The sequence below is a fragment of the Macrobrachium nipponense genome, chromosome 45 (assembly GCF_015104395.2).
Source record: "Macrobrachium nipponense isolate FS-2020 chromosome 45, ASM1510439v2, whole genome shotgun sequence".
In the NCBI taxonomy this organism is placed as follows: domain Eukaryota; kingdom Metazoa; phylum Arthropoda; class Malacostraca; order Decapoda; family Palaemonidae; genus Macrobrachium; species Macrobrachium nipponense.
The window spans coordinates 21,027,939-21,053,806 of NC_061105.1; the positions used below are offsets into that span (position 1 = coordinate 21,027,939).

At 35.3% G+C, this 25,868-nt stretch overlaps 1 protein-coding gene across 3 annotated transcripts in view; it reads right to left on the minus strand.

Annotated features, from left to right (window-relative positions):
- LOC135214442 (zwei Ig domain protein zig-8-like) overlaps nucleotides 1-25,868 on the minus strand; it is a 442,362-nt gene that overhangs the window by 39,833 nt on the left and 376,661 nt on the right. For all 3 annotated transcript variants that reach the window (XM_064248733.1, XM_064248732.1, XM_064248734.1), the window contains exons 4-5: nucleotides 16,399-16,609; nucleotides 12,811-12,938 (exon numbers count right to left, since the gene is read on the minus strand). In XM_064248733.1, the coding sequence (XP_064104803.1) occupies nucleotides 12,811-12,938; nucleotides 16,399-16,609 (339 nt within the window). The remainder of the gene's footprint in view (nucleotides 1-12,810; nucleotides 12,939-16,398; nucleotides 16,610-25,868) is intronic.

Here is a 25,868-nt window from a genome sequence, read left to right on the forward strand (position 1 = left end):
ACAAAAATATTTGACCTGTGCAAAGCCTATTAATGCTGATAAGCTTACTGACTTTTCTGTGCATTAGCGCCGTGCATTTTTGTCTGCTTAATACAAAAACCTTATATTCTAAAATTCTCAGGTTTTGATTGGAAATACCAATCGCTCAGGAAAATAGTGAAAACGTGTAAATGTACAAATATTGGTCTTGCAAATTTTCAGCGTTGTCTTTCTCACGGTTTATCGTCGATGTCTATCTGTCTATCTATCTGTCTGTCTCTGCCTGATCAAAAAAAGTAAATTAGTATTATCATACATTCATATATATACACAAACTATTCCGTTATGGCAGTAGGTAGTCACACACAAATATGATATATATATATATATATATACTATATATATATATATATATATATATATAATATATATATATATATATATATATATGTGTGTGTGTGTGTGTGTGTGTGTGTGTGTGAGTGTGTGTGTGTGTATGTGTGTATACACATATACCAGAAAGTACTACATATAACACCCATATCACCAAAAGAATAAATTCGAGAACGAGCAAGCAAGCATTCTCCTCCCATTTTGGTTGGACAATATTCTTTCACAATCACTTTTTATGATGGCTCGTCAAACCCAAATTGCCAGTATGAAATCTCCGGGGAGGGCCGCATCTCGTCCAGAGAATTTAGCGACATCTGGCATCTCTCGCTGTGCGAGGTAAGCAACGTCTGGTATCTGGGTGCTTTTGCGAAGTTAACTGCATCTGGTATCGTGCGGGTTGTGAGGTGAGCGGCAGATGGCAGCTAAGTCTGCAGATTTTGAGGTGGGAATTGTGATAGCGGCGTCTCACTTACTCTAAAAAAAAAAACCAAGTCTAGGCAATATTATGGATGAGGACTTTTCCGATATTGCTGCAAATCTTGTTTTATTTGTTTTGCAGTGTCCAACTTTCACAATGGACTTCATTTCAACTGGATGCATTCATTGCTTATTAATGACAATTTGAGACTATTCCGTGTAATGTTATTATTATATAAGTTCGTTTTGCCAGATCATTGAGCTGGTTATCGGCTCTCATGGGACCGGCCGGAAGGAATTGTTTATAGTCATGTTTTTTTTTATATACATATTTTGTTAGTTGAATTATACAATTTTTCCAAAAGTTTACAATTGGGTTAATTGCAAATACTGAAGTTCCTGATGCAATTTCGCTGATCGATTTATTTCTAGAACTTGATGTTCGCTACTGATTACACATTTTTCATATTCTGCGCAACCAGTGTTGTAATTGTTATCATTACTTTACACTCGGAGATTCAGGAGTAGGGTTATGTGGGGTATTCATCAGACGTCCTTGTGCTACACGAAACAGGCCTATTCGGAGACGTGTCAGAATGACTTGCGCATTTCTTTCTGCCTATGGTATGATGAACTCCATTTTCCAATACTGGGTGTTGTTTGTTTTAATTTATTGATTTCAGGTTATTCATTCCATATATTTTGCCATTTTTGTTTATAATACTTGTTTTTGTTTGTGTTATATAAATTTGGGATATTTATATTTGATCTTTTCATATGGGCTGCTTCTTTGGCTGCTTCATTTCTTTTGATCTCTCTGTGGGTTGGAATCCAATACTATTATAGTTTTCCCACTAATATATAACTTATAGCGTAATAACTTCATTTCTTGTATAGTATCATCTTTGGTATGTAACTCTGAATAGCTTCTTTAGCGCGTCTCGAGTCGCTAAAATCACAAAATTATTGAATGATGTTTCTTTAACCATTTTTCTGGGCTGGTGCAATTGCTCACAACTGCTGTGGTAGAGAGAACCGATACGTTTTGTCTGGGGATACTGCAGCATATTGCACACCGTTCCTCTGATGTAGATCCGTCTGTGTATATTGCATAATGTGGACCTTTTCGGCTTATATGTTCTATGGTATGTTGCCTTTGGGGATCTGGAGTATGTGTGCAAATTCCTCTTTTATTCTCGGTGAAGTGGCAGTTTTCCTATTGACGTTAACTATATATGTATATATATTATATATTTATATATTATATATATATATATATATATATATTATATATAATATATAAATATATATATTATATATATATTATTTTTTACTACTATATTCCATCTAATAAAAAGGATCCATAAAATCACCAAAAATATATGAGAGAAAAGAACTATATTTCAGAGACTGCTGTCTCCCTCTTCAGGTAGAGCGTGACAGCATCTTTGAAATATAGTACTTTCTCTCTATATTTTTGGTATGGCTCCTATTATTATATATATATATATATATATATATATATATATATATTTATATTAAATAAAATAAAATAATATATCAAGAGCATACATATCATCAGATCTGCTGTCACGCTCTACCTGAAGAGGGGACAGCAGTCTCGAAATATAGTACTTTTAGGATATATATAATATATTATATGTATGGGGTATCCTATTATTAATTAATATATATATTATATATATATATATTTATATATATATATATATATATATATATATATATATATATATATATATATATATATTATATATATATATATAATATATATATATATATATATATATATATATATATATATCTAATAATAAGAGCCATAAAAAACACCAAAATATTAGAGAGAAAAAGTACTATATTTCAAAGACTGCTGTCACGCTCTACTTGAAGAGGGAGACAGTTAGTCTCTGAAAATATAGTACTTTTCTCTATATTTTGGTGTTTTTATGGGATCCTTTTTATTAGAGGTTAATTCTGTAGTAACAGAAAATTTTTACCAGTTCACTATATTATATATATATATATATATATATATATATATATATAGAATTTTAAATAACATACTATATATATATATATATATATACATATATATATATATAGAATATATCTATATATATATATATATCTATGTATATATATAAATATATATATATATATATATATATATATACTAATATTACAATATATATATATGTTATAATCTATATATATATATATATATATATATATATATATATATATATATATTATATATATATATATATATATATAGATTATATATATTCAGTAACTCAAACAATCTTTTATACTCTAACTAAGGAAATTGTTGGTGAATAATTGTTTAGAAATACGTCTGTTAATTCAAATAACATTTTGTTATTAAATGCAATATCTAAGAGTAATGTCACAGGAGAGCATTATTCTTTATATATTAGGAGTTTGCTTCCATGTATAAGGTTGATTATATTTGTCGTATATAAGTAACTTTTCTTAATTGCGTTAGTAGTATTTAAATGTAAGCATTCCCAATTATGGAACAAATCAAAAAGAACTTGGCATTGAGGGTAATCAAGAAATAGTATATAAAATTAAAGTTGTAAATATATCGGCAAGGACAACTTGTTAAGTTTGGAAAAAAAGCTAAACGAGGAAAGATTCCCAACGTGTTTTTTTTTTTTTTTTTTTTTTTTTGTAATTCTAATGTTTTGGCTCCATGTAAGCCTCAGACAGCTATTTTTCTGTTACACATATTTCCTTCCCCGTCTAAACCCAACCTGTTCTTCCCCTCACTTCCTTAATTAACATACCTCCATACACACACACACACACACACACTTTCCCTACTGTACTAAGTAGTATGTAATATATATCCATATGATTCTGAAAGTCACTTCAGCCTCTGCTACTTTTTCCCATTGGAGCAACTATACCTCATACTCATTCCTTTGGAACCCTTCCTCGCCATTCATGCATACCTTGCTAAGCCAGGTCAGCCACTCAGTGCCGCTATTGTCAGTATCTCAACTTCTCTCCTGTAATTCCATCAACTCCTGAGTCCACATGGGTACTGTTACCCTTGTACAGTTCTTAAAAGGCATTTGTTTAAATGCTGTCTAGGGAGGAATAGATATAAGAGTGACACATTGACGCTTTTTTTTTTTTTTTTTACTATGGAGACAATCCACATATATATATATATATATATCTATATCTTTATATTACACATACGCTTACACTCAAACATACATACATACATATATATATATATATATATATATATATATAATATATATATATATATATATATATATATATATATATATTCTTCTGATTCCTTTTTTTTATGCATAAACGAGCGTGAGAACTTTTGGTCAGTAAGAATATACATATATGCAACCAAACGCATATATGATAAAGCTCTCACAAAAAATTCTAGTATAGGAAATGAATTTCCGTTTCATGAATTCGTTTTTTGCATGGGCTTCCTTTGTTGTTATGAAAAAACACGGGAACGGTGTTTATCGTCTTCTCTCTCTCTCTCTCTCTCCTCTCTCTATATTATATATATATATATATATATATATATATATATATATATATATATATATATATATATATATATATATATATATATATATATATATATATATACATCATATCAACATCATCAATTCATCAGCCGTTGCTAGTTTACTGCAGGACAAAGGCCTCAGACATCCACTCCCTTCTGTTTACGGTCTTTTTATGCCAGTCTATATCTGGAAATTTTCTTAGCTCGTCAATCCATCGTCTTCTCTTCCCTCCTCTGCTTTCGTTTGTAATCTCTTCTGTTATTCTTTTCGTCCATCTATTGTCTAACTTTCACATTATATGTCCTGCCCACGCCCATTTGTTTTTCTTACTTGTTAGAATATCCACTACTTGAGTTTTCTCTCGTATCCATGTTGTTCTTTTTCTGTCACTTAGTGTTGTTCCCATCATTATTCTTTCCATAGCTCTTTGAGTTGTAACTAGCTTCTGTGCCAAGGCTTTTTTCATCTTCCCCGGCTAACTGCTCTTGCTGTTACTTTTGGTTCTGGCTCCGGTGTTTCATTATTTCTATTGATAAAGTTATTTCCTATATCACTATTGTACAGCATTGTATAGAAATCATCAACAATTTTCATCACAACATCTCTCTTTTGTTTATATTATTTCCATTTTCATCCTTTAAAGCAAATATCTGTTGGCGCCCTGTTCCAAAACTTCTTTTCATCAACTTGATGCTTCTTCCATTCTTTAGTGTTTCCTCAAACACTTGTGTTTACGAATGTCTTAGGTTTTTAGTTTGTATTGTTTTGGAGAGTTTTGCTAGTTCTGTTTCATCTCTCTTGGATTTTACTCTCATTTCAAATCGTTTCTTTATCACGTTTTTGGTGTTTTCTGACAGTTTTCTATGATCTTTTTTAGGAACTTTTCCACCTATCTCTTGTGCTGATTCCAATACAAATTTTGTTAAATTTCTTTTTTACTTGCTTCCATTTCTTTATGTAGCTGGGAGCACCTGTTTTGTATTGCTAAACTAAACTCACCAGATTTTTCTCTTATTACAGGAGTGTTTATTTTCTTTTTTAAAATTTGTTTTTCTCTTTCTTTTCTAAGATCTACACACATTTTACTCCTCACCATTCTATGGTTGCCAGACTTTAACTTGTTTAACACTGTTACATCTTTAACTAAATTAACTTTTTCCCCAAGAATAAAATCTGTTTCGTTTTTCGTTCCTCCGTTTGGGCTTCTCCAAGTCCATTTTCTGCTCATTTTTATATAAAAAGAAAAAGGTGTTCATGATGTTTAGATTGTTTCTTTCAGCAAATTCTCTAAATATATATATTTATATATATATATATATATATATATATATTATATATATATAATATATATATATATATAATATATATATATGTATGGTGTGTGTGTTTGTGTGAAGACTGAATTTACGCAGCTTACGCCTTTTAAATTCGACATGCTTTGTTACCCAACATCTAAAGTTCCTCTTTTTTTTTATTTTTATCCAACCCCCCCCCCCCCCCCTACCCCCCCCCCCCGCTCCCTCCCTCCTGGAGGAAGCCCAGCAGAGCTGAAGGATATGTTACTTTTGATGTATATTTTGTGCGAGTTACAGAGGTATATCCTCTCAGCAAGACTCACTCTCGAAAAAGTTCCCGGAATTTGAATCCAACCAACCATATAGGTACTTCTGAGACGTCGAAGAATTATTTGGAAATTATTCATATATTCATTATTCCTATCTACGTCATTTTTGGTGAAGCCAGCGTGTATAATGTGTATTAACATGGTACTGCAATGTGTCTGGTTAATTGATTATGAAAACATTATAATAAAAATATATATTGATATGACTCATATATAGATATATGTATAGATATATATATATATATATATATATATCTATATATATATATATATATATATGTTGATATGACTCATATATATATATATATATATATATATATATATATATATATATATATATTATATATATTTACACGAGCTACAAATGTCCTTTAATATCTAATTCGCTCTACCTCGGAATTGATATATTTTCATATATGTTAACCGAAGGGAAATTTTTTAACCGTGGTTTAAAGCTTCACGGTGCGTCCTGAATTTGTTAGGTCCGATGGTTCGCGACCGTGAGCCGACAAATTTCTTATCGACTAAAAAATCCCCTTCTGTTAACATATATGAAAATATATTAATTCCGAGGTAGAGCGAATTAGATATTAAAGGACATTTGTAGCTCGATGTATAATATATATATAATATATATATATATATATATATATATACATATATATATATATATATTATATATATATATATTATATATATATATATTATATTATATATGTATAAATATTCATAACGTTTTTACCTATAGGACGTTACATTCAAAGACATCTCATGGCCACAGTGTCCATTTCTCATCTTCATTGTACTCACACTGCACCACTTACCTCAATCTTGCAAGTAGGCTACTCCCGTGATTCTTGGATGCTACGGCTCTTGCATTCTACCATCTCTTCGCTCCATTTCAGTCCACATTCTGTCTGTATCCATCTCCTCCCATTTCATCAAGTTTCCAAACTATGCAGCGTTTACCAACATGTCTTTCTTTACTGCGTAAATGTGACCCAGCCACCTCAAATTAGATCGATACCTTATTGCTGGTCAGTTAGCAGTTTGTCTGGATATTTCTCTCTCTCTCTCTCTCTCTCTCTCTCTCTCTCTCTCTCTCTCTCTCTGGTAGTCGCCGCACACACACACACTTTTGGTAGTCGCAGGTGACTGATAGCACAAAATCTATATATATATTTTTTTTTATTTCTCACGCACCCTTCTGTTTTATTTTCGTCCGTTTTTCCCTGTTCTGGTTGTGTTATGGTTTCAGTAGATGATCTCTAGGCAAAATTCTATTCTGTATTTTGTTGTCATTTTGCTTATGCATAGCAAGTGGCTAGTTTCTATATTATTGCAGGAGGAGGTAAGACGTCCTGTGAAAATTTGTTGGACACTTACGTCCATAGTTTAAAATTCTAAGCTCAAAAAGAAGAATTGCGTCTCCATCAGAAGTTTTGCTCCTTCGAGTTAGTTGTTCGTCTCTGTAAACCGTTGGAAGATGTTGTCTTTGTTTGGATACCATTGTGGAATTTGTTTTATATCACAGTAGCACAACAGAGGAAGGCAGCTTAGAGCGATTCAGAATCTCCCGATGAACATGTAAATTTATTCATGGTGTTGGTCATACGTTCCCCCTCTCTACGTTGCGGGTTTATGTCCTCACTACAAGAGGTAACTGAACGCAGCCTTTTGCATGTGTCACCAAGAGTTGCCTTTTTGCAGATAATCCGTCTAACGCCCTTGTTTCTTTCTTAAAGGCCTCGGTATACGGCAACCTTTGTCGGAAGAAAACTGTTCCTAACTGAATGATTGTAATAGCCATATTTTTCAGAAGTACCCCTGTATCAGTCATCATTGTTACTGATTCTTAGGTACAAGATCTGGTTTAGATACAAATAAGTAGGTTTCTATACGGCTCAGTGGGTTTTAGCAATTTAGATATTTTCCACAAACAGTATTTAGCACCTGTGAGAAAATAAAATTAATAAATAAATAAAAAAATAATAGTGCGTGCTATTATCCCTGTCAAGATGTTTCAATATCACACTGCTCAGTAAGATAGGTTATTCATTCCCTTCGCTATGGCAGCTGTGGAACAGTTTTCCAGTCAGTCCAAGTGATGTCGATATAAAAGAGTGTTCTCCCATTTATTTATTTTGGTGAGTCGCAAATGTAATGACGATACATTAAAAAAAAATAACGGAAATATTGCCATCATCTTGCACGAGAAATTATTATAAAAATAATATCCTTCCCGAGAAGGACCGAACTTTGCAGATTCCCGAAAATTCCGCCCAACTTGCAAAATTCCTTCGCCCCAAAGAGACTGCAAGAATTTAAAGTGAAGAATGACTATTTGCAACAATATTTTGGCCCTTATGAAGGAACGTGCGTCCATTGCATACCTGATTGAGCATTGTGAGATCACGTTGCAAACTTTGGCTGGGAGTTGTTTATGCAACCGGGATGAGCGTCGCAATATAATGCAATGCCACAATGATGGTGATATATCGCTTCACTAGGGATCGGGGACTTGCTCTTAGATCTATCGGGAGTTGGGAAATGCGTCTTTCAGACACAAGTCAACAACAGGAAAAGTAATAATTAAATACAGATAAAATAATCACTTTACACATTTTGTCAACAATAAAGTTGCTTTACATCTGTGAGATTCTTGCAAGACAAGGTTTCACAGTTTATCATTATTAGCATTGTTAATGAAAGATATAACGATAACGACGTTACTACACTGATCTAAAACCCAGGAGCCTCCCATTGGCACGTAATTACCACAAGGTCTGGAATAGCAAGTCCCGTATCCAAGCACTCTCCTTCCTCCCATTGAGGAAACGAAGCATCGAACCGATAGGATACTGTCATTGAGCTAAAATCTCCGCGGCGCTATCCGCCCGGCCACGGGAGGGCTGAAATTATTATCGCCATCATTCTCGTACCACAAGAAATCCCTGGATTTATCGCGAAGGAATCCAGGGTTGTCCTTGAGGTGAAAGTTTCAAACCTCGTCCTGCAATGTTTAGCATATTTCATCAAAACTTTTCTCCCGAGAGAAAACGATATGGACTGCTGGGTTCTCCTCAGAGAGAGAGAGAGAGAGAGAGAGAGAGAGAGAGAGAGAGAGAGAGAGAGAGAGTGGTATGCGTACGAACTGATGAGAATTATTAGGCTGTAGTAAAAAGTGTAGATGGAAAACATGTTTTATACACACACACACACACACACACACACACACACACACACACACACATATATATATATCTATATATATATATATATATATATATATATATATATATATATATATATATATATAGAATCTACCGGTCATTTTTACCACATACGTATGAAATTGTAATTGTCACAATGCCCTCTTAACTCCTCAAATTCTCTGTTCTTTTTTGGATACGCTTGTCACTATAAACCTTGTGTGTGTTTCACTAACGAGTGTTGTAAGACAAGAGAGAGACATTGCCAAACATACAGGAACTGAAGTAAGGATAGACAGGTAGATGGATTGTGAGAAAGAGAGATTTTTTTATACTATTGTACTCTTGTGTGTTTAAAAATTATGAAAATGTGGGGTAATTCATCAAGTTAACAAATTCCCATTCATTCTGGACTATTTCTTTCCTAATATAAAATAGCATGCGTATTAATATGGAACCCAGTTTGTTGTTATCTAGAATGAGTAATAATTGTTATAACTAAGATAGCTATGATTATTATCCCCGTTAGTAGTAAAAGTAGTAGGTGTATCACTCTTATCGGCGTTGTTATCAAATTGAAAAAAATCTTCTAGGGCCTAAGTTGATCATTTGTGAAAGGGAGGTAAAATAAAGAGAAGAACATAGTCATAGAGAGAGAAAGATATTTTTAAAAGCAAAGAGACTCGAGAAATAATAAAAATGACTTGAGATGAAGAAGTAAATAAGCATGAAATATCCTTTTAAATTTAAACACCCAAAACAAGATGGCGTCCATTTTTCAATTCCGAAAAGCTAGAAATCCATTGCGAGAGAATTTCTCATTAGCCTCATTTTAAATAGGCAAGATTTGTTGCCATCAAACTCGCGCTAATTCTAACTGAAAATCCCGACTATCGAAAAAAAGGGGGGGAAAAAAGGTGGAAAAAAGGGTCTATCTAATGTTACGACAGAATACAATTTCCAAGGGGAATAATATCGCCATTTCCATCGCTTCCAGTCTGATGATGGGAACGGCTTTGATTCATTTTAGGTTTGGAAGCGAAATTTCAATAAATATTTCATGCCCCGCCTCCCCTCAAATAGGGCTCCTGTTTTCCGCATACAGACAGATATTCTGCTTATATTCGATGCTGGTAAACGTCTTTGAATTTGTACCTTTTTTTTTTTTTTAAAGCTCTTTGAATTTTATCAGTTCATATGTTGTTAAACTTTTCTGAATTTTATCTATTTAAAATCTGTTAATCTCTACAATTTTATCTATTATATTTTATATGAATGTAACAATGGCTACATTGGGTGGCGGTTGATACACCCCTAGGCAGGTGTAAATTCTTGCATGCTATATTCTATCAAAATTTACCCAGTTTAATTTCCTCTACTGTAAATCTTTAAAATTCTCTTCCTTCTTGCTTGTTTCTTGACTCATACAACTCTTCCAGCCTTCAAATTTACTGGTTCCCTCCCCCTTCCCTTCTTTTCGTACATCGGTAGGATCATGCCTGATTATCATTGCGGTGGTGTAGTGTGTCTAAGGGTAACTCCTTTCTTCTCTATAGTAACAGTTATTAAAGTCACGCCTACCAAATCTAATTTTTTTTATCGTGGCTTGGCAACCTACCTGTCATCAACGTTGTCAGTTAGTGAAGTAGAAGTTTACAGCCCTAGTTATTCCTATTTAGCCTTGTTAGAAATCTACCATAAATGACAGCAGTCGCCATTGTTGCCTGAATCTGGACAATTATTTCTACATGTATCTTAGACACAAAATCGGACGACCTATTGACTGATATCTTCATTTCTCAGTACTAGGGCTTAATTTGTTGTCCTCCTTCCACAAGCTCTGAATAACCTCATTGGTCTCAATGCTTGGCATTTTGCCTATACCTCATGTTCCAGTATGCTCCTTTCAGCTGTACGTGAAATGCCTTCGTTGAGTTTTCTCTTGCATACCAATATGAATTAACGAGGCTGAACCTTTCCTCTGTGATTTTCGTTGCAATGATGTTATCTATTGTTGCTCTTTTTTATTTCATAAAAATTCGTTGCTATTGCATAGTGTAGTGAAACTGGAACATAATCTGTCATCCACCTCGACCATTTTCTAGTGAAATGGCAACATCTGGTGACTTCCCTTTTATTTCTCATTGAAATGGATCTCCCAAGCAATTTTCCTGTAGTTATCAAGGAAAATGACCCCTAGATCGTAGACTTCAATTTCTCAGTAAAGTTCTTTTTAGCCAGTTTCCTTCGATTTATCAGTGACACTGAGCTAACCCCAAAGCTAACCCCAAATACTTCTCACCCCTTTTTCGTTCAATTTCACCAGTATATGTAAGTGAAATGGCAACTTCTGGCAACATTTCATCTGTCTCCAGGTAAAATGGAAAAAGCTTGAAGTGTCTAAACATGTTGTGAACAAAATGTGTGCAGCAGGGTTTTTATCTTCTCCCATAATCTAAAACGGCTTTTGATCAAGGGTAGGTAATTATCAAATCGCTTTTCCGCGTTGGGAATTTTATTTATTTTTCATTTATTTATATCTTTATTTTTATCCTGCTCTCGTACAGAAGCCCAACAAGTCAGGTACTTAATTTTTGCTTCTGTATATTGCATTTCTCGCGAATCATTAGTTAGAAATGGTAAGCTTCCAAGATTTTTTTCGGTCAGTTTTGAAGCTCAAGCTGAAAAATTCTTAGTTTTGCAAATTGGGGTCGAATCATTTTTCCTGACTTCTCTTTCGTAAGGCTGGATTTCTCCAGCGACATTAGCTATAGCCTGCCAGATGAAAGATTCAACTTGTTCATAACTGATCTAAAGATTTTTTCACTATAACGATTCTTTGAAGGTTAAGTTTATCGCTGAACATTTTTCTCTATTATTTGAAGTTGTTGACTTTGCCATGATTTAGCTCATAGTTTTTCCTATTTCCACTAAAAACATTCAAGTATATTACCTCTTTTATGGATTGAGTTCGTGAAAGGGAAGTTAATGAGTTGTGTAGACTCACTCTATGGCTGTAAAAATACACTGATGTTTTATCTTTCCGTTAAAGCCCAACATAACATAATTAGTCTAACCTTTTCCACTTTCTTATTCTTCTTGTATTATCGTCTACCCCTTACATGTTCATTTTATTTAATGGTAGAGAGTTTTAGAAACTAATGACATCTTTGCTCAATTTCAGTGGAATATTTGTTAATCATGATCTCTCAATAATTTGACAAAAAAATTAAATCGAATTATGATAGTTTATCGAGTTGAGTCCATTAGACAAGATATAAATAGTGTGGTTTCTGTAGGTATATATATAAGACAGAATAAAACCAGTGAACTACTCGGCACAAGGTACAATTTGGTACATCCTTAGGAAAATTGTCTTAATATGGATCATGGTACCGTTACGAGGAAATTAATGTTTATGGAAAATACTGAAAAATGGTTGAAAAAGTAGGAGCAATAATGAACCACAATCAAGTGGTTAGCAAGGCAAAAGCTCCAGTGATTGTAAATAAAAGTAAAACATAACATAACCTCATGATTGAGATATCCTAAGACAAGCCATGATAAAGGTACTGAATATAGCTTGGATTACCTCGTTGTTGTGGTACCACAGGACATACGCAGGCGGCTCAGGTAAGTCGTACAGGACACAGGTGAGATTGATCATGCTGTGTCTCTGCACATATACGTCAGGGGATCCTAGGATCTCTCCTCGGGGCTCTGAAATGAGTGAGGAGACAGGAAGTTTAGGAAATTGCCTTGATTAGTCTATTTGGCCATTTATTGTTTATCATTATTCTCTCTGTTTATTCGTTTAGCCTTTAACATATTTCACAGGAAATGCTTGGAAAATTCAGTTTGCAAAACAATAGAGGAGGGAAATGTTTTCTGTATAATAATAATAATAATAATAATAATAATAATAATAATAATAATAATAATAATAATAATAATAATGTGGCGCCGTGGCAGAGTGGGTTAGGCCGTCAAATGACTGGTTAAGCAACATTGGGGCTGGTCAGTCGTTGGATGGGTGACCGCTCTCTTCGGCGTTGATTCCTTGGGAAAGGATCTTTACCATAATTTCCTCAGTCTACTCATCTGTAAATGAGTACCTATTCCTGATGGGGTAGGGTACAGCTATGGGTTAAATAGTAAAACTCAGCAATGATGGAAAGAAATGAAGGATTAAACGACAACGACGTAATGTGGAAGTTATTAATAGGTATCATCAGCGAAAGGCTATACAACTACCAAGAGGATACAAACACCATCCCCCACCAACAGAAAGGCTGCAGAAGGAAGTGTAGGGGCACAAAAGACCAGCTCCTGATAGACAAAATGGTAATGAAGAAGAGTAATAGAAGGAAAACCAACCTAAGCATGGCATGGATAGACTATAACAAAGCCTTCGACATGGTACCACACACATGGTTAATAGAATGCCTGAAAATATATGGGGCAGAGGAAAACACCATCAGCTTCCTCAAAAATACAATGCGCAACTGGAATACAATACTTACAAGCTCTGGAATAAGACTAGATGAGGTTAATATCAGGAGAGGGATCTTCTTGGGCGACTCACTGTCCCCAATACTCTTCGTAGTAGCCATGATTCCCATGACAAAAGTACTGCAGAAGACAGATACTGGGTACCACCTCAAGAAAAGAGGCAACAGAATCAACCATCTGATGTTCATGGACGACATCAAGCTGTATGGTAAGAGCATCAAGGAAATAGATACCCTAATCCAGACTGTAAGGATTGTATCTGGAGACTTCAGGATGGAGTTTGGAATAGAAAAATGTGCCTTAGTCAACATACAAAAGGGCAAAGTAACAAGGACTGAAGGGATAAAGCTACCAGATGGGAACAACATCAAACACATAGATGAGTCGGAATACAAATACCTGGGAATAATGGAAGGAGGGGATATAAAACACCAAGAGATGAAGCACACGATCAGGAAAGAATATATGCAGAGACTCAAGGCGATCCTCAAGTCAAAACTCAACGCCGGAAATATGATAAAAGCCATAAACACATGGGCAGTGCCAGTAATCAGATACAACGCAGGAACAGTGAAATGGACGAAGGCAGAACTTCGCAGTATAGACCAGAAAACGAGGAAACATATGACAATACACAAAGCACTACACCCAAGAGCAAATACGGACAGACTATACATAACACGAAAGGAAGGAGGGAGGAAACTACTAAGCATAGAGGACTGCGTCAGCATCGAGAACAGAGCACTAGGGCAATATATGAAGACCAGTGAAGACGAGTGGCTCAAGAGTGCATGGGAAGAAGGACTGATAAAAGTAGACGAAGACCCAGAAATATACAGAGACAGGAGAAAGACAAGCAGAACAGAGGAATGGCATAACAAAGCAATGCACGGACAATACATGAGACAGACTAAAGAACTAGCCAGCGATGACACGTGGCAATGGCTACTGAGGGGAGGGCTCAAGAAGGAAACTGAAGAAATGATAACAGCGGCTCAAGATCAGACCCTAAGAACCAGATATGTCCAAAGAACGATAGATGGAAATAACATCTCTCCCATATGTAGGAAGTGCAATACGAAAAATGAAACCATAAACCACATGGCAAGCGAATGTCCGGCACTTACACAGAACCAGTACAAAAAGAGGCATGATTCAGTAGCAAAAGCCCTCCACTGGAGCCTGTGCAAGAAAAACCAGCTACCTTGCAGTAATAAGTGGTACGAACACTGTCACCAACCTGAAGGAGTGATAAAAAACGATCAGGCAAAGATCCTCTGGGACTATGGTATCAGAACAAATAGGGTGATACGTGCAAACAGACCAGACGGGACGTTGATTGACAAAATCAAGAAGAAAGTATCACTCATTGATGTCGCAATACCATAGGACACCAGACTTGAAGAGAAGAAAGGAAAAAAATGGATAAGTACCCAGGCCTGAAAATAGAAACAAGAAGGATATGGGATATACCAGTGGAAATTGTACCCATAATCATAGGAACACTAGGCACGATCCCAAGATCCCTGAAAAGGAATCTGGAACTGTGATCCTAGAAACGGCGCACATAGTAAGAGAAGTGATGTACTCTTAAGGAGGCAGGATGTAACCCGGAACACCACACTATTAATACCACCCAGTCGAATTGGAGGACTGTGATAGAGCAAAAAGAAAATAATAATAATAATAATAATAATAATAATAATAATAATAATAATAATAATAATAATAATAATAATAATAATAACATCAGCTACCTTGCAGTAATAAGTGGTACGAACACCAACCTGAAGGAGTGATAGAAAACGATCAGGCAAGATCCTCTGGCACTATGGTATCAGAACAGATAGGGGGATACGTGCAAATAGACCAGACGTGACGTTAATTGACAAAATCAAGGAGAAAGTATCACTCATTGATGTCGCAATACCATGGGACACCAGAGTTGAAGAGAAAGAGAGAGAAAAAATGGATAATTATCAAGATCTGAAAATAGAAATAAGAAGGATGGGATATGCCAGTGGAAATCGTACCCATAATCATAGGAGCACTAGGCACAATCCCAAGATCCCTGAAAAGGAATATAGAAAAACTAGAGGCTGAAGTAGCTCCAGGACTCATGCAGAAGAGTGTGATCCTAAAAACGGCGCACATAGTAAGAAAAGAGATGGACTCCTAAGGAGGCAGGATGCAACCCGGAATACCACCCAGTCGAATTGGAGGACTGTGATAGAGCAAAAAAAGAAATAATAATAATAATAATAATAATAATAATAATAATAATAATAATAATAATAATAATAATAATAATAATAATAATAATAATAATAATAATAATAGTAATGTATTAAAGTCTAGTTTGGACACTCTTAAACACTTAAATAATTTATTTTGTGTTAGGCAAATGACATGGAACGCAAATGTAAGTTTCATATGATATTCTTGATAATTGCTCTCTCTCTCTCTCTCTCTCTCTCTCTCTCTCTCTCTCTCTCTCTCTCTCTCTCTCGGATGTGTACACACACACACACACACACAAATGACAGATACACATGAACTTCTTTTCCTGAATTAACGCAAAATTGTTGTCTTTGGTTATTGCTTGATCCGTTCACAATTCTCTCTCTCTCTCTCTCTCTCTCTCTCTCTCTCTCTCTCTCTCTCTCACCTAAGACCTTGAGGTAAGTGTTGAAAGCCTTGATAGGTTTGGTGCTGATCTGACACTGGTAGTTTGATTCATCTCTCGGCTGCACGGACTTGATCCTCAGTGTCCACTGGTTCGTTCCGTCCTGGTGAATGGCCTCGTACCTCAGGTCAGACGTGTAGGTGTACCTTCCGACGGTCAGGATGCGCAGGTCGCGCCCTCTGATCCACGAGACCTGAGGAAGAAAAGAGCCCGTTGGAGGGTCACTCGAGATAACAAATGGGGAAGACAGCCTGGGTCGTAGAATGTGGAGTACGACTTGTGTTAACGAACAGGAAAGAACATTTGATTCGTAGTGTAGTATGAGATCCCTTTTGATTCGTGCAGTGTGAAATAATGTTTGTGTTAGAGAATGTGAAGTACTATCCAAGTTAAAGAATGTGAAATACCATATGAGCCATATCAGTAATATAGGGGAAATACCACATAAGTCAAAGAATGTGTAATGCTACGGGAGTTAAAGAATGTGTTATACGATATGAATCAAAGATTGTGTCATACTTGACTCAAAGAATGTGAAATAACATTTGAGTGGAAGACATGTGAAATGTTATATGAGTCAAATAATCTGAAATTCTATTTGAGTCAAAGAATCTGAAATACCATTGTAGTCTTAGAATGTGAAATGCCTTATGAGTAAAAAAATGTAATGCAATATTCAAGTCAAAGAAGGTGAAATGCCATTTGAGTCCAAGACTGTGATATACCATTGGAGTGAAAGAGTGTGAAGTATCATTTTAGTCAAAGACTGATATAACATTACAGAAAGAGAATGTGAAACAACAGTTGAGTGGAAACTATGTAATACCCCAGTGCGGTCACAGGTTGTGAAGTACATGTGGGTTAAAGAATCTGCAAGGGTTACAACAAATCTAAGATTGTGGATTCGTGTTTTTTATCAAAGAATGTTTCATATCATTTGAAGCAAAGATTTTGACATAAAAGGTTATGTAAACGATGATGAAATTCGAGGAGACAGTAATTGATTTGCAATACAGCATTGATTTGATAAGAAAAAGAATACGAGGTACCTCCATCAAAAAGCAGATGAACTTACATGGATTGTAGAATCCTGAAGTGCTATAATGACCTAAATATATACACTTCCTAATACGAGAAGGTGTTTAGAATTACGACCCAGTAATGAGGAACTTCCAAATGAGGACACTCATTATTGAGGACGCTACTTAAGGAAGTTAATAACTAATGATGTCACCAGTTAATTATGTCACTCAGTGATACAGTCACTCGTTTATGAGGTCACTGATTAACAACAGTACTAATTAACCAGGTCACTTGTCAGTGAGGTCATTCTCAGAGTTGAAGATAAACGAGTCTGATCTATTTTGCCTCTTGCTATAAAGACTAATATTCCTTTGATTTAGAGTTTTGATCGATTTGAACATGTGTCAAATTTTTAACGATACATGTTCCAATGTTGTTTTTAGTTTCAGAATCATTATATAATCTCATCATTTCAGCCTTATCACTCTGAAATATTAATTAATATTATTGAATACAAAATGTTTATGAAGACTTTCATGTAAATTTGATTAATTTACCTACTTTACGTCATTTTTACGAGTGTGCGCGTGTAATTTGTCACAAAATAACTTACACAAATTTCCGATAAATCTGTCGGTGGGTTGACGAGTTTCCATGGAAGTTCGAAGTTCGATTCTCGGCTCGGCCAACGCAGAATCCGAGGAATTTATTTCTGGTCATTTGAAATTCATTTCTCGATATAATGTGGTTCGCATCCCGCAATAAACTGTAGGTCCCGTTGCTAGGTGACCAATCGGTTCCTAGCAACGTAAAAATATCTAATCCTTCGGGCTAGCCCTAGGAGAGTTGTTAATCAGCTCAGTGGTCGGGCGAAACTAAGATATACTACATTCTTCCAAGGAGGAGTTCATAACATGGGATGCATTTGGGTTCGAACCGAGGATTCTTGTTATGAAGCTGCAGGGGGTATGTGCTTCGTTGATGAGCTCTCATTGCCTCCTCTCGCTAGTTTGGATGGATTTTTCTTTCGGCTGCTTTCTTTAATTTATTTTTATTTGTGTGTGTGTGTGTGTGAAACGGGTCATAAGCCAAGCCTGATGCGTAAGCCTAGCTTTGGTTCCTCACAGCAAAGCTGTGTAATAAATGAATAAATAGATTAATAAATAAAAGATCATTTCACAATGCGACGCGCAATCTATAACACGAATCGACCTCAGGCTGGAAGAGAACAAGAAGAGTTGGGGTAGGGGTTAAGCCCCAAAAGGGGCGGGGGGGTGGGGGGGGACGATTCGCCAATCCCAACCGCAGTCAGCTGATCAATTACCTCGGACTCGCCTCGTCCATTAGTTCTCTAACTTTCGGTAAAGAAGAAGAAAACGCTGTGGATCCTCGAAGTGTGGCTCGCTATTTCCGGGGATAATTGCGCCTCATATCAGGCCTTGGAAAAAAAAAATATGGGGAAAAATATTATTAACAAGATATAGTACTGTTCGTTCAACGTAACTCCTGAGGGATGGGGGCTATTAGTACTAAAAGAGCGATAACTTCTCTAAAAACGTGAAATATTGCTGAAGTTTGGGCGAGGTTGTTGTGATAGAAATAAATGGGGGTTATGAAAAGGACGTAGAAGGAGGGTAGTTTAGGCAAGGTGTACTGATGACAATATATATATATATATATATATATTATAGTAATATTATATATATATATATATATATATATATATATATATCACTAAGCACTTTCTCAGAGGAATATTAGAGTTAAATGATCTCTGAATATCCCTAGTCGTCGATAAACTTGAACAGCATTAACGCCTTCTTATACTTTAAGTATAAGTTTCATAAGCAGTGTATTCAAATAAATCAACCACTCACATGCGCCATTCTCACGCTTCTTGCAGTTCAAGGCACTTCCTTATGAGTCCTTCCCCATCTCGTCCCTCCTGTCATTTCTAATTCTCACACTTACTACTCTTAACATCTTCTATTCTGTCCACAGGGCCAAACCATCTCAAAATATATGATCTGCTGCTTTACCAACTGTAACTGTTTTTCAGCTTTAAGTATCTCTTATGTTTATTTTCATATTGGTTCTTTTTGCTTTACATATACTACAGATATACAGAAATAGTTCATATCTCTAATCAATGACGTATCATCTGCAAACATCAACTATATCACAGCTTTCTCACGAAATTTTTTCCTTTAATCCCAAAGCTTGTATAGACATCATAAACCACGCCATCTCTAAGGATATTGAACAGAAATGGACTCATATTACACCCTATCTCAGGCTCACTTTTGCACCAAACCAGTCACTCTCCTGTCTACATATTCCAACGTTTGCTTCACATTTATCGTAAAGAATTTTTAGTGTTCTCATTGCCTCCAGGGCCTCAGTCATAAGTTTTTGAAAGTGTGATTAGAGCCCCAAAATATTTTCCCCCTTTGCTTTCAAAATCATATAACTCCTGCATTGCAAATGCTTCATCCACAAACTTTCCTCCCTTTATAAATCCCCACTGTTCTTCCATTATCATCATACTTTTATAGTCCTCCTTTTTCAGTCAAATTCCTACCATACAACTTCCTTGCTATAATGAGTATTGCTATGCCTTACTGTTCTCAGTAATGGAATGGTCATCTTTACCTTATACAGTGCAACAGTTATTCATCTCAATATTCCTTCAGAACCTTTCGTTATCCAAAAGGATCATACAAATCATTGTCAAGCATAAAACCACTCTAATTTCCGCTTCGCTCTGGTATCTCACTTATAATCTTACATGTATATATATATATATATATAATATATAATATATATATATATATATATATATACTATATATATATATATATATACTAGCTGACCAACCCAGCCAGCACAGTCGAGAAATCGCTGATTACAACTGATAAACTCTCTCTCTCTCTCTCTCTCTCTCTCTCTCATTCCTGTTAAGAAAGTTGCTTTTCACTTCCCTTTTTATTGGGGTTGAACTTGGACTTAATTATATATATATATATCATATATATATATATATATATATATATATATATCATATATCTATATATATATATATATATAATTTTATATGAGTGTATGCATGTGTGTGTGTTTGTACCACATACACTTTTACATGCATTGAGCAATTCCAACCAAACTTGGTACACATATAACTTAGCATTAGGGAAAGAATACTATGGGGGTAAGACATCACTGGCACCAAAGGGGGCTTGCGGGGAAGGGGATGGGAAAGTGTTGAAAATATGATTAACTGAAAATGACATACTACTGTCTAATCCATAGTTTTTGATGTTACTGAGATTAATAATGACACCATGATGCCCTTCAAGTCTAAGTTCAGCCCCAATGGGGAGGGGTGAAAAGGGGTGGGAGGGGGTGACATAGAAATATCCAAAATTGACAGATATTACTGCCTAACCCATAGTTTTCGAGGTTGCTGTGGTGAATAGTGACATTCTTGATGCCCTTCAAGTCCAAGTTCAGCCCCAACAGAGAGAGGGGTGAGAAAGGGTGGGAAGGGAGTGACATGTAAACAAAACCAAAAATGACAGATATTAGTGATTAATCCATAGTTTTTGAGGTTGCTGAGAAAAATAGTGACAATTCTGATGCCCTCAAGTCCACGTTTAGCTCTGATAAAAAAAAGCAAGATGAGAAGGGGGTGGGAAGGGGAGACATGAAAATAACAGAAAATGACAGGTATGAGTATCTGATACACAGTTTTTAAGGTTGCTCAGATAAACAGTGACACTCTCAATGGCCTTCAAGTCAAAGTTCAGCTCCAATAAGAAGTGGGGTAAGAAGGGGTGGGAAGGGGGTAACATGAAAAAATCACTGAACACGACAGATGTTAGTGTCTAATTTATGGCTTTCAAGGTCGCTAAGATGTATAGTGACGCTTCAGATATCCTTTAAGTCCAAGTTTAGCCCAAATAGAAAGGGATGGTGGTTAGAAAGGGATGGTAAGGTGATGACATCTAAAAATAGCCAAAAATTACAGACATTAGTATGTAACCCATGGCTTTTGAGGTCGCTGAGATGAGTAGTGACACTCCCAATGTCCTTAAAATCAAGGCTGCCAGCGCTTGAACAAATTTTCATGATCTTGAAATATTCACTATGAGATTGAAATCTTGAAAGGAAAAAATGAAAATTACACGAATCTTGAAAAGAATTGAATAGAAAAAGTCAAGTCATAAAAAAATATCAATTAGTTTGGAAGTTAGCACAGACCCGTTGGATGTCACGTGGGAAAGTAATTGAGTAGGTTATAGAACAGTGGGATGCTCTACAATTATTTTTTGAGAGGAGAGTGAGGCTGTCACAGACAAAGTAAATGGAGCATCATGAATTTATAAGGTCATGATGGATGCAGGAACGAAACATATGTTACTGTTACTTAAATTTATTCAAAAGAATGTTGACAATCTAAATATTCAATTCCAGTCTGAATCATTTCTACTGCACAACCTGTTTCTGTATAGAAACATTCTGGGGATGTTAATTAAAGATGAAGTGTTGTATAAAGAAAATCTGTCAACAATTGATCCCTGTAACTCAGGGATTAATAAAGAATTAAATGAGATCCATCTTGGTGGTAGATGTGAGGCACTTCTTTTGACAGAGAGCTTAGGAGAAAATAAAAGCAGGTTTCGTTCTGATTGTTTAGGGTTCCTCTCAAAGCTTATTTCACAAATCTGAAAAAGGTTTCCTTTTGAAGAGGACAGCATCATTGCTTTCTTACAGAACATGGATCCCAAGATAGCATCAAGTATTGACAGACCACTGAAGTCCATCAGTAAACTTGCAGTGAACTTTCCTTCTTTAATAGCTGAGTGGAACTCGATGACTTACAAGAAGAATGGAGGGCTCTTATTTACTCAAAGGAGGCAGTATGGGTTACAGAATGTGGTTGATGGCAGTGGTATGGCAAAATTTAGATTGCTATCTAAATTTATGTGTGATCTCCTTGTACTACTACATTCATCAGCCTGCGTAGAAAGAATATTTTCACAACTGAATCAAGTGAAGAGAAACCAAACAAACTCTCTTAAAATTCAGAATGTTGCAGGTAGGCTTCTTGCAAAGCAAGCTGTTACTTGCCAAACCATCGAATGTTACTCATGGACACCACCAAAATGAGTCGTTGAGAGGTGAAAAGTGACCTATGCTACAGAAGATATAAAGAAAGTCTATCAAACAAGCCTTCGGATGTTTACACCAAGGCTCTGACAGTGGAGAAGATATTTAACTTCTTAAGTAAGTAGGCAATTATGCAATTCAATATTGTTTCCTTAGTTGCTTTAAATATGCAAAATGATATTTTTGTTTCTTTCTCCTTTAATTTACAGAATTCAGTAACATTTGAGTTAAAGTTACAATAAATAAAAATTATTCTAGAAACAATTGTTTATACTGTTACTTGCTATACCAGTACCTTGAAATTTTTTTACTAATCTTGAAAGAAATTTTAAGTACACATTGAAAGTTTTCATTTTTGTCAATGGCAGCACTGCTTAAAACCCAAGTTCAGTCCCGATAGGAAGGGGTTGGGGTGAGAAGGGGTAAAAAATAAAATTTTACAAATGATGTATATTCTAATCCATAGTTTATGAGATCACTGGGATAAACAGACACATTCCATTCCCAGTGCCCTTCAAGTCCAGGTTCAGCCCCAATACGAATAGGGGTGAAAATTGGTGAAATATAAAATGTCAAAAATGCTGGGCAATGTAGCTGAACCAACTATATATTAACAGGAAACAGAGAGAGAGAGAGAGAGAGAGAGAGAGAGAGAGAGAGAGAGAGAGAGAGAGAGTTACAAGGATTAGGATGTCTCAAAGAATTGTTAGTACATCCAAGGAGACATCGTGTACTCAATTATCTCTTGGAGCAGGTTTTACAGTTCATTCACAGTTTCCTAATGATTTTGTCTAACTTTCTTTTAAACTCTTCCACACTGTTGCTGTTTACAACTTCTGGTGGTAGTTTATTCCATGTTTCATATATCTTGTAGGTAAAGAAGTTCCCACAATGGAATGTGTTGTATATCTTCAATTCTAGTCTCCATCCATTATTTCTTATCCGGTTTTCGTTTAATGTAAATAGGTGACTGTCTACTTTTGTTATGCCTTTTAGTATTTTGAATGTTTCTTTTAGTTGTCGTTGTAATCATTGTGTTTCTAAGCTATACATGTTCAGGCTCTCTAGTTGTCTTTGGTAACCTATTTGCCTGATGGATGGAATTAACTTTGTGGCTCTTACTTGAACTCCTTCTAATCTATTTATGTCCTTTCTTAGTGTTGGTGACTAAAACTGTACTGCATATTCTAGATGGGGTCTAACTATTGATGTGTAGAGCTGCAGCACCATTAAAGGTCCTCTTCTTATTCTGCACTATTTATGTCATTCCCAAGCAGCATGTAGTTGGCATGAGGGTTATTTGTTCCTATTTGTAACACTTCACACTTATCCACGTTTAATGGCATTTGCCTTATTTTTTACCACTCTCCTATTTTCTTTAGATCATTTCTTAAACTTTGTACTGTCTCTGGGTCTGCTGCATTTACACTTAGTTTGGTGTCTTCTGTAAATTTGGTTATGTTTCTAGTTAATCCTACATCATTGTCATTAATATAAATAAAAGCAAGAGTGAGCCAAAGACAGAATCCTGAGGAACTCTGCTTGTCACATCTGCCGATTCTGATTTTCACCGTTTATTACAATTCAGTTTTCTACAATCCAGTCTGCTGTTTCTTCTACAATCCCTAAAGCTCTAACTTTTGAGAGAGAGAGAGAGAGAGAGAGAGAGAGAGAGAGAGAGAGAGAGAGAGAGAGAGAGAGTTTATCGGTTGTCATTCAAAGTTTTCCCAAGCAGTCCCAGGGTGGCCAGCTAGTATATATATAGATATATATATATATATTGTATATATATATATATATATATATATACTACATATATATATATATATATATATATATATATATATATATTATATATATATATATATATGATAATATATATAGATAAGTGAGATACCAGAGCAAAGTAGAAGTTGAATGATTTACGGCTGATCATGGTTTGTTTAAGGTGTATATATATATATATATATATATTATATATATATTATATATATATATATACATTATATATATATATATATATGTATGTATATATACATACAAATACATACTAGCTGACCAATCAAGAACTGTCCAGGAAAACTGTAGGAATCAGAAAAATTTTCCTGCTCCTCCTGACTGCCCTTTTTATCCGTGTATTACTTTGCTGACTGTCCATTTTATCCAGGTATTACTTTGCTGACTGTCCATTTTATCCAGACATTACTGTGTGAATGTCCCATTTATCTAGGCATTACTGTACTGTCTGTCCCTTTCATCTAGGTATTACTGTGGTAACTGTCCATTTTATCTAGATATTACTGTGGTGTCTGTCCGATATATCCAGGTATTATTTTACTGACTGTCCCATTTATACAGGCATTACTGTGCTAACTGGCCATTTTATCCAGGTATTACTATTGTGGCTGACCTGATATCCAGTATTTAACCTAAACACACCCCCACCAAGCCAAATGCACCCCCCCCCCACCCCACTAAACCTCAACACACACACCCACCCGTCTAAACCTAAACGCACCCTCCACTAAACTTAAACACCAACCTTGATACAGAATTATTAATCACAAGAAACAAAAGCATTTTCAATAACAAATACGTCAAACAGAGACGACAAATTGTATTACTCAGTACCCGCTGTTTTGAGACATCAAGGAGATGAAACTCAAAAGATTAGTGAAAGGAGGAGAGCAAATCACTGTGGATTTCCAGGATAAACAGGGCTAATCTTAAGCTGTCAAGACACGAAAATCTGCTCAGATTACTTCAAGAGTGATGAGTGTTATTAATTGTTAGTGTGATTAATGATAATGGTGAACAACTAAAGAAGTCTGTGGCATAAATATCTCACAAAGTAATTCATGAACAGCCACTGTGTTCTCTGCTAAATGTTTTGGTCAAATCTTTGAAACTTGAAATAGTGGATAGTGAATTACGTATTTGTTACAATATATATTAAATGTCAAAAGTACGAAAAATGGCTACTTTGTCGAGAATTCCCCCCGACTAGGTAGGTTCTGTGTCCCTTGATGGGGTGGGACTATGATGATCTGGCCTGAAATTTAGTTATGTAAATTTTTAAAAAATACATGAACTGAAAGGCGGACTCGCGCAAACGTACAACTTACAAAAGGAGATAAATTTTAAAACAATCAACAATGAGGTTACAAATGCACACAAGGACAAGAAATGAGTTTCAAAAAACCATAGAAAAATCCCATGACATCAGTCTCTAAAAGTGCCACCGTGTCGCTCACAAAAAA